General features: G+C 36.6%; 1 protein-coding gene and 1 non-coding gene across 2 annotated transcripts; one reads left to right on the forward strand and one right to left on the reverse strand.

The window, feature by feature from the left end:
- Nucleotides 1–467: 467 nt before the first annotated feature.
- On the forward strand, nucleotides 468–539 carry Trnad-guc (transfer RNA aspartic acid (anticodon GUC)). The gene has a single exon. It is a non-coding gene; the product is annotated as a tRNA-Asp (tRNA).
- A 2,448-nt stretch (nucleotides 540–2,987) lies between these two features.
- Nucleotides 2,988–12,388, reverse strand: LOC139743255 (NADH dehydrogenase [ubiquinone] 1 alpha subcomplex subunit 5-like). The gene is made up of 5 exons (XM_071653751.1): nucleotides 12,339–12,388; nucleotides 6,706–6,750; nucleotides 5,818–5,934; nucleotides 4,922–4,987; nucleotides 2,988–3,969 (listed from the first exon to the last, which is right to left on the reverse strand). Exons 1-5 carry the CDS (start codon nucleotides 12,357–12,359, stop codon nucleotides 3,871–3,873), a joined length of 348 nt encoding a protein of 115 aa, XP_071509852.1. The 5' UTR covers nucleotides 12,360–12,388; the 3' UTR covers nucleotides 2,988–3,870.
- Between the last annotated feature and the right edge of the window lie 205 nt (nucleotides 12,389–12,593).

Below are 12,593 nucleotides of genomic sequence, written 5' to 3' on the forward strand. Positions count from 1 at the left end.
GCAAAGCACGCGAGCTCTTGACATCGTTCAGTTCACATTCACTGACACCGTATTACAATCAGAACTAAACTCTGGTACAGTATGTTGTAGTCACCCACGACTGTTTGTTGTGGGTAGCTTCAGCAGCTGGGTAACGGCAAATTCGATGTGCTCAGCGTGCAAGGCACTTCTAGTTCTACGCCCTGCGGCCCTGGTTGGAGCTAGTTGTGTGAGTAACCCGGACCCTGGGACCGGATTAACCTCTGCATGTAACCAACTGTGTACATGCACGGCTAATGACATCTACTGTCAGTATGCATCACTGACCCCCATATCATGGGGATCGGATACTACTTAGTAGTATAATCCATCCGCGGTTTCTCTGAGGGACATTTACAGTACGGTAGTCATGTTAAAAATGGAATAGTCCAAGAGAAAAAAATATTGTATGTTTATATAATTTTATAAACCTTGCAACGTCAGCAAAATCCTTGGTAGTATAGTGGTGAGTATCTCCGCCTGTCACGCGGAAGACCGGGGTTCGATTCCCCGCCAAGGAGGCTGATTTTTTTTTTTTTTTTTTTTAAACCCTTATTAATCACCATTCCTTTCTTTCTCTCTTTCTTTCTTTTTTTTTTCAAATTTTATTCACTTGTCTTACCGTTTCGTTTCGTTTTCTACCCTTAAATATTTTCATATTTTCACCTTCCTTACCGTTTTGTTTCTTACCATGGTTTTTCGCTCCCCTCTCCATGTTTTTGTTGTTGTTGTTGTTGTTGTTGTTGTGGGGGAGGGGGTGATGGGAGGCCTCAATTGCTGTCTCTTTTTTTTTTCCCCATGTCCTCTGCCTCATCTGCCAAGACTACCTTTGGGCCTTGGTAATGGATTCTGTTACCTTTTTTTTGTTTTAAAACTGGAGATCAAACAGTGACCTTTACCCAGTACATGTAGGATTTATGATCGTTTGTATTCATGTAATTTAATTGAGTACACATACAGCACACCCCTATCAAGTATAACTAACAGGGGTATAACTACAAAGTACAAATTCAGGTCTCAAGAATTATCATCTCCGTGTATTTGTCTTTACATAATCCCTATTTTACTCTGGCTATATCAAAATTTTCATCCCACAGACTTTGTGATAATGGGGGTCACCTGTGATGACAATCTATTGAATGTGGCCCCCATTATCACACACCACAGTCCGTGGGATCAAAATCTTATCTGATGGAGCCCTAATAATATTGACCAGGTTGCAACAGCCTTTACACTTTTTGATACAATCTTCCCACATGCTGTTAATGATTATCAATTGATGACATAAAAAATGACATGCCACCATTCTCAGCTGTACATATCTTTCAATAAAATATTTTAAAAATGTAAAATAAAAGACAGCAGTAGTTTCTGCTGTGTTTGATGATAATCTAAAGACAAAAACATGTAGATGATACTTTTGGGACCTGAATATCTTTACTTTTTTGGTCATAAAAAGTTGTGATTAATACACAGGTTATGTCCCCTCGTAACCTACTGTAAAAGGTTGAAAAACACACCAGCACATACCAACAGCATGTACATTTGAGAGGTCCCACATACCAACGCACATGTACCCACATATACACAAACACATGCAAATACACACACACACAGACACACACACACACTATGTTAAAATTTCCACTTAGTGTTCACAAACTGAAGAGAAGTGCCAGTATATATTGAACAAAATACATGTACACGTAAAGTGTTGCAAACTTCCATTTATAGGTACATGTACTGATATGATATAATAAACTGGTTTTAACAAAGGGAATTTCATAATGAATTCAGTTTAGTTTTTAATTTGTAGATATTTCTAACAGCAAAAAAAAGAGAGAAATAAATAGAAACAAAAAATACCGGTATATGTATATATGAAGAGTTTGTTTGCAAAAACCGATAAGTCCATTTTTGACGATTTTGAAGTAGTCTCTGTCATAAAGTACAAAATAATACCTTTTAAATGATATATTGGTCACTACATATAAAGGTACATTTTTTGAGTTATGGTCAAAAGAAGCAAAAATTTTATTATTCTCTTTATTTTTCTTGACCTTTAATGGCAAATATCTCCATTTGACAAATATGGACTTATCGGTTTTTGCAAACAAACTCTTCATATGTATATATAATACAATGTAATCTATTGTAGTTTTTGTTTTACTAGTCAAAGTCAAAATCCAAATAAAGCTTTACATTTTTGTGGTGCTTCTATTTAGGCTTCCTGTATTAATAGTCTAATGTCTAATTCTCATTTATCCCGCATGTTCATTATTACAGTACATGTATTTATGTCTTGTCTTGGGCAATGTAACATTGTTATAATTTTGCTAGACTGTATTTCTATTGTGTCACTTGTGTTGTTACATCTTTCAATGCCTTCCTTTGCTTGATTATTTAAATTCTTTAAAGTTTTGATTGACATACAGTATCTCACATTTTTAAACAAAGTTTGATGAAGCTGATTATCATGACAAGTCTTTGGAATTTTGTTCTAGCTTGTAGGCAAGGTGTACATGTATTGCCCTACAGAAATAAAATTCATTCCTTTTAGTGATTACTGCTGTTAGGGGATATACTGTAGTATGAACAATCCTGTTGAACTGTGGCACGACTATTTTTGGCTGTTATCACTTTACATTGTACTGTTTTTGCTTTGAACAGTACGTACTGTTTTTTATTTATGCATATGTAAGTAGATCAAGCAATCATATTACATGTACACTACAGGTATACAAATACAGTAGGACATGCAGACATAAAATCTACCATGCTGACATACGTAACTGAAACATTTGTATCATTTTAAATTCTCTTAGAAATATATGTACATGCACTGTGATATTAAAGGCTGACTGATAAGGCTGACTGGAAATGTATTCCTCCTTCATAAATTTACTGAAGTGTATCGATAGAAACTTTGAAATTGTGAAAATAAAACACAAAATACATGTATCTGCATCTTTCCTCAATAAATTTTATTCAAATAGCAATGGCCAGAGTGCTTTTATCTCAAGCACTACACAAATGTACTCTCACATTCCAGCACTACCTTACCATCATTTCGCACCTTTGAACATTCAATCAGATTACAGTTGAGCAAAGGGGACATGACAATCGCCACTCTTCAGTCATTTCATGTGAACCTGTCACACCTGCGACTCCTACATATCTAATTTTGACTCCAGGCTTCTTCAAGTAGAAGAACCTGTTCATGACTATGACTCAGCAAACCATAGATGTACTAAGGAGGGACAATAACACACAGGCAACCAAGAGTCTTCAAATGTTATTACGCTGTTTCTGACTATCTGGTAGTCATTACAATGTATTTGGTAGCTGGGTTATTCCTAGAATAAAAAAAAAAAAGCAACTCTGGAAGCACGAGAAAATCATGTGGTGCTTGTTGCTTTATAGAGACACAGCTAAGAAAACATCTACTGCGTCACAATTAGAATACAGTGTATAAGCAATTCACTCAATGACTCATCCAAATGTAAAAAAGGGGGGGGGGAATCAACGAGAATGAGGGATTGTATAGGTCTGCAAGAAATTTTGAAGAATTAGAAATCGTACAGGTACATGTTTCTCCTTACTTAAAATTGATGTTCTTCTCTTATTTTGTTTATTCAATTTAAATATCTTACCACCTAAAAAGGTGCACACATCCAAACTGCTGTGTCCATACACAAAGGCCTTCACACACGTGGTGTAGCTATGGCATCATGGACCTTTGTCTATGCATACAACAACAACAAAAAAAAAAAACACTCATACACTTGTACATGAAACAAATGTAATCTGATTTCTCAGGTGATAATGTTTGCACAACTGGACTTTTCAGATTCATGGCCACTTCCACTGACCAGGTGGGGCATCACCAGCCAGAGGTTCCCACGCCTTCCAGTCTGCCATCTTCCTTGCTAATGACAGCTCTGCTTCCGCCTAAAATGGATGAAATTGTGAAGGAAATTCCTTTCTTTTTTGAAATATCGTTTAAAACATCAAAATACAAACATCACACAATATCAATGCAAACACAAAGGTGAAATATGTAAACATATATTATATTCTGTAGGATATGCTATATACAAGTACAATGTACTAAGTATTACATCATGTACATGTATTTCACACAAATGTGTTCTATCCAAACAAATTATTTGTTTGCTTTTCACGAGTACTTCAATTAAAGCTGTTTACATTTCATTGACCCTCAAATTGCGAGAGGAATATGTTTTCTTCAGTTGTTTACCCAAATACATTCAGCAAGAGCTAGTGTGAGCAAAATGCAAAAAGAAACACAACAAAATACAGCCACCAGAAGAACATCAAGAAAGATGCATATCTTCATGGACTCCACACATAGGCCTTGATAAACTTCATTAATAAAGAATAGAGTTATATAATTTTTAGTCAAAATTTATCTGTGAGCTCAACTAGCAGGTCTCACACTCACAATTATGATTAGTGCAACTTGGTACTCAAGGAATAGTTGCCCTTCATGGTAAAACAGAAGGCTATTACACGAACTGATGATATCATGATCATCAAAATGCCAAAGGATTGGAAGAAATGATCCCTCCAGAAGCTTAGACAGAACACAGTGGAACCTCATCATAAAGAGGTTGGATATAACATAACCCTCTTTCAGCATGGTGATTTTGCACACGGCAATTGTATTTCTCTGTAATTACAGGTTGCAATTAAAATTCCTTGTTTTGGGGGGTTGCAATTATAATTCCTTGTTTTTGTACCCCCAATACTGTGAGAAACCAAGTGTAAAAATAAGCCATTGTCCTGGTTTTTAGGTTCTCATTATGATGAGGTTCCCCTGTATGTACTATAGAAGGTGGCATCTTCAGTAAATCTCATCGATGATGCATTGCTTACATACCTGTAGAATCACCTCTTCAATCTGCCCAGATTGTAGTCTACTCTCAATCTTTTGAACATCATTTTCCTGCAATGAAAAAAAGTATACAAAAGTACAAATATCTTAAAATACCACTCATTACACATTATTTTCAGAAGTGATCCTTGACCCTACTTTAGAAAGCCAAAATTTCATGAAACGATCCATATGCTATGGGCTAAATGTGTTCAAAATATGGGAGTGATAGGTCTTGATTTCATATACAGTGTACCAAGATTTAAACTGTTGTGGCTACTTGCACAATTTTGTTTCAGTTTTCCTTGTGCTTTTGCCATCTTTTCCCATTTTTATTTTGAGCAATGTACTGTAAAATTCTCTTCCAAAGTATTTTTCTATTTACATTTTACTAAAATAACAGAAATGCTAGACATTGCAGGAATTTACAAATCAAAACTTGCTAACACTTTATTCTAAATACTTCCAACAACTCCATCTTGTAATGTGAACAACTGTAGGCAATATTGGGATAATATAAATGTTAATTCTGAGATTTGAGAAATACATTTTGAGATGATCAAATGGCTGTAAGCTCACTTGTGCACAGCATATTTGCTTCTTGAGTAGGGAAACTGATGACCAATATGCATAATCACAGGATCTAATAGCGTTTTGTGTCACTGAAATCACTGTATCTATAATTTCTGGCAGGAAAAAAAAAAATGTCCTTGCAATTGCATTTATGAATGTATGGTCGCAAAATACTTGCTTTTGGTCACACCAGATTTCAGGCATCAGACTACCAGTAGTGCTACTTTTTGAAAGTTAAAATGTCCAGACAGCTATGTTTTCCCATATGTGGCAAAGTGAAGTAATTAATGAGACATAAAACTGAGTGGGAAAATGGTACCATCACTTACAGATTGGACAACACCAAGACGCTCATTCACTATCTGCTCTGTGTACTGCCTATATGATGCCTCTTTGGGAATCTGTTGTAAGGAGGCAAGGATTTTGCTGTACAAAACCCTCAATTTCTGCAGACAAAAGAAAAAATTAACAGAGCTATTAGAACATCATGTACACTGTAAATTGTTCGTTTATACCAAACAGATCGTTTTATGGGACTCAAATGCTCTTCCACACTCTACGCAGCACAATACATCACTTACAATAGTCAGTTTGTGATTTGACTCCATCTAGTGATACAAATGCTAAGCCCAGAGTGTCCTGTTTGTGTCTTTCCCTACTTATCAAACAATATGTGTGTAGATAATTCTCTTACTTAAGGATGTGAGTGTGAGGTGACAGTGAGAGACTAAGACAGTGTAAATATTGATCATCTTTCTGAGCAGGATGGCAGTACCTTTTTATTATCCTGTCTGACACAACTGCTAGCATGATATTATTATGACATGGCAAGATTATGGAAGTTGTCAATTCTATCAACTTATATGAAACATTATAAGCACAATTTGTAACCTTAACAACAAAAAAGATACAAGCCCCATCACAGGAAGTTGACAATAAAGCTGTACAATTAAATGAATATTAAAAGAGAGAAAGAGAGAGAGAGAGAGAAATGACCTTCACAGATGACATCAAATGCATGAAATTAAAGTTCTGAAGAAAAAGTAGGGAGTACATTGTATGTTGCTAGAATTTCTATACTGCAGTGGAGTTCACAGATCATTAATGCATTTTGTCACTGTATGCTATAAAGGATGTCCAGTGCTACAAAAGTTGTTCAGCAGAATTTCATATCATAGTGCTTATCCAATACTTAATAGTTTGTGATTAAAACTGACCTCATGAGGTTTTGCCTCCACTGCTATTCCAACCAGACCAGTAGACTGCAAAAGAAACAAACAAACAAAGCATATACAGTGTACATGTAATGGAAAAAAAGAGTGCTTCATCAACATCATTGCAATCCATTGTGTCATTATTAAAAATGCACTACATACATGGTTATGTACAGAGGAGTAATTTGATAAATTTCTTATTGTGACACTATTAAATCTATGACCACTAAAATGATCAACAATGAAATTACATCATGCTTAATTCATCTTGGAGGTAGAAAAATAATGTATCCTTGGTTGACTTAGAAACATAACATTGTTCCAAAACAAAGCAAAACAAAAATCTTTTCACATAAAGAATTTAAACAGTGCACGACATACAATTATCGAGAATTAAAAAAAAAAAACAACACTGAATGGTGTATATATGGTTAATGGCATATTTTTATAGACTGTTTATAGACAGTCATAAAATCTGTTCCTTAACACCCGACGACTGTACGCAGACATCACTGACGATAAAATTCTTTTTTTAAAAATCCAAACACACACACACACACACACACACACACAAACAGAAGTTGACTTTTCTGCAAGTTGCATGAGGCACTTCAACACTTTATTTTACTCTAATCAAGTACATCAAATGCATCTAACTAGGTATAATTGTAAACTTACACTTGTACATCCTTCCAATACTGCAAAACATTGACTCTTTTACTCATTTAGCTACTCATTGACGCATCACACACTACAGATAAATGAATGACATGAATTGAAGTATTTTTGAGCATAGTTAAGCATATTGCATAATACAGTGTATTGAATACAATGTACATAATGTGTCATTGAAGAACATCAATATGCAAGGAATAATTGTGGCCTCACATCAACTGCAATTTGTATTTTTATGATAATTACATCCCGGCAAAATGAGGGTCAACAAGGAATTCTACAGAAGGTGGATGAAAAAGGAAGGAAAGTTATACTTTGTCATTAACTGCCACATTTTGATTTAGGGCCCTACATGTTTATGCAGAATGGATATCGAATGACAACACAAACAATAGACAGAACAGTAGAAGAACTGTTTCAAACTCCCCTGACCAACAGCCAACATAAGCAGACAAAATGAAGGATTGTGCACAGTACTACTTGGAATTTTAACTCAATTTCATCTGTCTTTGTGATGGGTAGTATTGTTAATTTTACATAAATTTATCTTTGTTACATGTACTACAATGTACAGTGCACATGTATTGATACACTATTGTACATACAGTACATGTATGTATTGTGTTATTCTGAGTATGTAAATGTTTTGCATTTTTGGAAATGACATAAATTAAAACAAATTGAAATAAACACTGGAGACAACTGAAAAGAGGATGCCTCCAGATAAGAGCACCCTGACAGTACTTAAACACTTTTTGACTCTGATGATGCTGGCACAGCTTCTTTTGCATGAACATGCAGAACCAAAATCTGTCTGTCCAGAGTTTTAGAACATTTTTTTTTAGGTGATCCGAGTATCCTCTCGGATCACCTATTGTATCTGTACGGATTCTTTCTTCTTCTTCTTCTTCTTCTTCTTCTTTCTTTATTTCTCCCCAAAAGTTGTGCAGAGGTTAGCTCAGAAAGTACTATGCCTATCAAGTTCAAACTTATACCATGTATGTATCGTGTCCCAAAGACGGCAATCGAACTAAAATCAAAGTGATCAGTCGACCGTGACGTCACTATGACGTCATTATATGAAAACACATTCTCAATCATATCTCATTAATGGAATGAAGTTTGTCAATGAAATTCACGTCACATTTATTTCAAGTTATGCGCATTCTACTCATATTCTCAAAATTCACATTTTCTCTTGGTACGTGCGCGTACGCGCGCGTTGAAATATTTGTATGCTCAAATCGAGCTCAAATTTTTTTTGCACACGTTTCAGACCATTTAGAGCATTTTTTGAAAAATTGAAAAAATCGGACGGACGCGTACGCGCGCGCGCATATACGCACGCACAGCTCATATGCAATAGAAATTTTCAGTTTTTTCACACGGATCGGATGTCCACAATGTCAAGAAATATTTCTATCAAGTTTCAAGTCGATCCGACTCAATATGACATCATACGGGCCCGTCAAATTCAAAATTCCGCGCGTGCGTCAATGGGGATACACTGTGCAACTATGCCAAAAAACCGCCAATTTTAAATCGGATTTTACTCGTCAGGATGGACGATGACCCCCCATTTTCTTGACATATTCTAAAAGCTGATGAGTTGTACATGTCATTTCATGGGTTGGCGATACTGAAAAAATGATTAAAAGATATCAAATTTCTTAATAAAGTAAACAAAGTAAATTTTCCAAATGACGTCATCAAATTTCAAATTCACTCGAGCGTATCTCACTTAAATTTCGCCAATTTTCACCCAGATTTCAGTATGTTGTAGCTTATGAAATGTTCTTTCATCAATGTGATAACAACATTTTGATTGGATAACGTCATCACCTCGTAAAAATGGATTGAAAGTATCCTTGTAAAATTTCACCAGTTTACGTGTTATCTCTATGGGAGTGCAGTTTTTCTGGCAGTGAAAATTGACATGACTCTCTTTGAGCACTAGCTCACTTATGCTTCGGTGAATTTCTCCCAGATTTTAGTATGTTGTAGCTGAGACTTTGGGCTATCGTGAGTGTGACCTCCATTTTTTCATACAACGTTGGTATCACATCGAAAAACTTGGTTGAAAAATTGCATGTGGCTTCGATGCAGCGTCATTTTGCTTAATACACAGGGCCTATGGAGCATGAAATAGGTCATTGCATAGCGCATCCGACTCGTAATCCTAAGGTCCCTGGTTCGATGCTCACCCCTGCCAGTTTTTTTTTTTAAACACTTTTTTTCCTTTTTTTTCTTTAGTTAGTCTTAATCTCCTTTCCTAACTTTATCTTTTTCTGATTTTTTCATGCTTCTCCTTCAAATTTCTATAAAAATAACATAATTTTTTCTTTATTTTTCTTTCTTTCTACTACTTTCTGTGCAATAGATGAACAACAACAATGGCTATTAATCCCATATTTTGCACATGTTTTGTTCATGTCACGTACATTATTTCATAATATAACAATTACTTGATCGGACACCATCTTGGGTATGTAAATTAGGGTCAAAGGTCATAAATGTTTTATCCTGTATCTTGGTGAATACATGTCCTATCTCTCCCATATTTTGCACACACAAAGACCATGTTACAAGAATCATTTCACAAAATAACCACTTTTTGCTCAGATGCCATCATGTCTGTGCAAAGTGGGGTCAAAGGTCATATATTCTTTCTGTATCTTCATTATGACGTGTTATCTCTATGGGAGTGCAGTTTTTCTGCGAATGAAGCTATGACAATCTTTTTCGAGCAATAGCTCACTTATGCTTCGGTGAATTTCTCCCAGATCTTAATATGTTGTAGCTGAGACTTTGGGCTATTGTATTTTACCCTTCGTTTTTTTCATACGATGTCGGGATCATGCTAAAAAACGTGGTTGAATTTAAAGCTTATCTTCAATGTATTGAGATGTTTCTTTTCTTTCTGCAACTTTCTTTGCAATAACTCAAGAAAAACAGCATCTATCACCCTCAAATTTTGCACATGTTTAGTTCATGTCACGTACATTATTTCATAAAATAACAACTTCTTGATCAGACACCATCTTGGGTATGTAAATTAGGGTCAAAGGTCATAAATGTTTCATTCTGTATCTTAGTGAATACATGTCCTGTCTCTTCCATATTTTGCACACGCAAAGACCATGTTACAAGAATCATTTTACAAAATAACCACATTTTGCTTAGATGCCATCCTGGCTGTGCAAAGTGAGGTCAGTGGTCAAATATACTTCATTCTGTCTCTTTATTATGACGTGTTATACGGAATATGGTACCAAAGATGGCAGATCTGACTCGCTTTTCTAAATGAGATTCCGAATATCACACGGCGAATGTCCCTAAACACAGATGAAACCTGTATGGTCATGCCTAAATTATATATTTGTTGCTGTATCTTCGTTATCTAGTGTATACAGAATTTGGAACCAAAGATGACAGATTTGACTCCCTTTTCTAAATGAGATTCCAAACATCACACAACCAATGTCTCTAAACACAGATGAAACCTGTATGGTGTTGCCTATTGCGATCAGACCTCGAATCATTGATTAAAAAAAAATCGGATCACCTTAATTTGTCAGTGATGACAAATTACAATCTCTAGTTCTACTTTTACAGTTCTCCTCCAGAGAGGAATTCCATGAAGCCAGATCAGATGGGCTCTCCGCAGAACATATACTCAATAATACAGACTGATCTTTCAGTCTACTGCATGTCCACATGCTCTGCGACTGATTAAGATTGTGATAAATTTGACTGTGCAGAGAGAAGAGAAAGATTACACTGGGGTCAGAGTAACCACACCAGCGACCCCAACACATACAGCACCCCAGGCTTTAAAGGGTCAGAGTATATAGAATAGACGAGTACAGTTTGTTGAGACGGTTGTCGGTTAACCCACATTCGATTCTAATACATGTAAATATACAATTTAGGGCCTACTAGTTCTACGACCAATGACAACTTACACATGACATACATCCAATGGCAATGACCACGATGACAGTTCATGATCAGTGGACATGCAGCCCGACCAGACGCTGTTAGTACGCTGTGCGAATACAGCTACTAGTACAGCGACTGGGCTGTGTATAGACCGATTCGGGTTCGTTGAGGGCAGCACACAATTTGTGGCACTGGGCGCAGCCATTAGCTCAAATTGCGGTGTCCCAGCTTACTCCCCCCTTCCTCTCCCCCACCCCCCGGGCAACATGTTTATCATGCATTTGTAACAAAGGTTTGCGCATTTACCAAGCATTCACGCACACAGTACGAGACACCTATTGGCTGAAACAACCATGCATCAGTTTTTCGTTCCGTGCGCGTGCTAATGAAGGGAGGGGGTGGGGGAGGGGGGAGGGGTCGGCTGGGACACTGCAGTAATGGCGCTGCCCATACCGATAATACACAAAGCGCGTCACAGAATCAGTCAATAGTTAGTGGACATGATAATGGACTGTCATGGTGGAGTGTCAGCATAACGCGATTTCGCCTAAATTTTTCTCATTGTCATATAATGTCATTGTCATTGTCATTGTCCACTGACACTGAAGCAAACACTGAAACAGCTTTCCTTGTTTTCTGTTCTCAATTAAAAAAAAAAATCGATGTTTTTTTACTGCTATAAAGTACGGGCAAATCTAAACAACCATGTAGCAGACAGTTATAGGGTCTAGTCAGAGAGCTAAATACAGACGAACGTAGCCTTCCCCAAAAGGCAAGGGCAAGCTCTGCTGCAGACACAGAATAACCCTTGTGGTTCCCATCCTAGTCCCAGTCGTTGTATTTCTTGTAACCATTTCAATGCACGGCAAGTACGCAACGAAAAGCAGCAAAATATTCTGGTTTCAGAGTCAAATCACGCAACTAGAATTCACTCTATGGTTCACACATTTTTATACCAAAAACTGAGTTTTCTTATGGAATTCAGCTCTCAGAAATACGAACAATCAGTGCTTATTTACCTTTTTAATGGCACCTGACATCTTGATCGCGTTTGATCAGTGATGTGTGCAGGGGTTCAAACCAGCGTTGCCAGGTCCAAACTGAGCAAAATCACCAAAAGCCTTGTAAAAAATCACCAAAAGCCATAAAAAAAATCACCAAATTTGGAATAGCGTAGGTAAGGCTTCAAATTCAAGACAAAATTATGTCACTAAACCTTTACCAAAAACACTCTGCGCGACTCTCGGGGCAACTTTCGGCGCGCCGTAGTCACA

This window comes from Diadema antillarum, unplaced genomic scaffold, assembly GCF_040938485.1.
Source record: "Diadema antillarum isolate AM-2024a unplaced genomic scaffold, OU_Dant_1.0 seq00001061_RagTag, whole genome shotgun sequence".
NCBI classification, from domain to species: Eukaryota; Metazoa; Echinodermata; class Echinoidea; order Diadematoida; family Diadematidae; genus Diadema; species Diadema antillarum.

Coding starts and splice junctions, on each gene's coding strand:
- LOC139743255 (XM_071653751.1), bottom strand. CDS start 12,359: ATGTCAGGTGCCATTAAAAAG. Junction 5,935..6,705: donor TGGAGGCAAAACCTCATGAG/GTCAGTTTTAAT, acceptor TTTTGTCTGCAG/AAATTGAGGGTTTTGTACAG. Junction 3,970..4,921: donor TTGAAGAGGTGATTCTACAG/GTATGTAAGCAA, acceptor CATCCATTTTAG/GCGGAAGCAGAGCTGTCATT.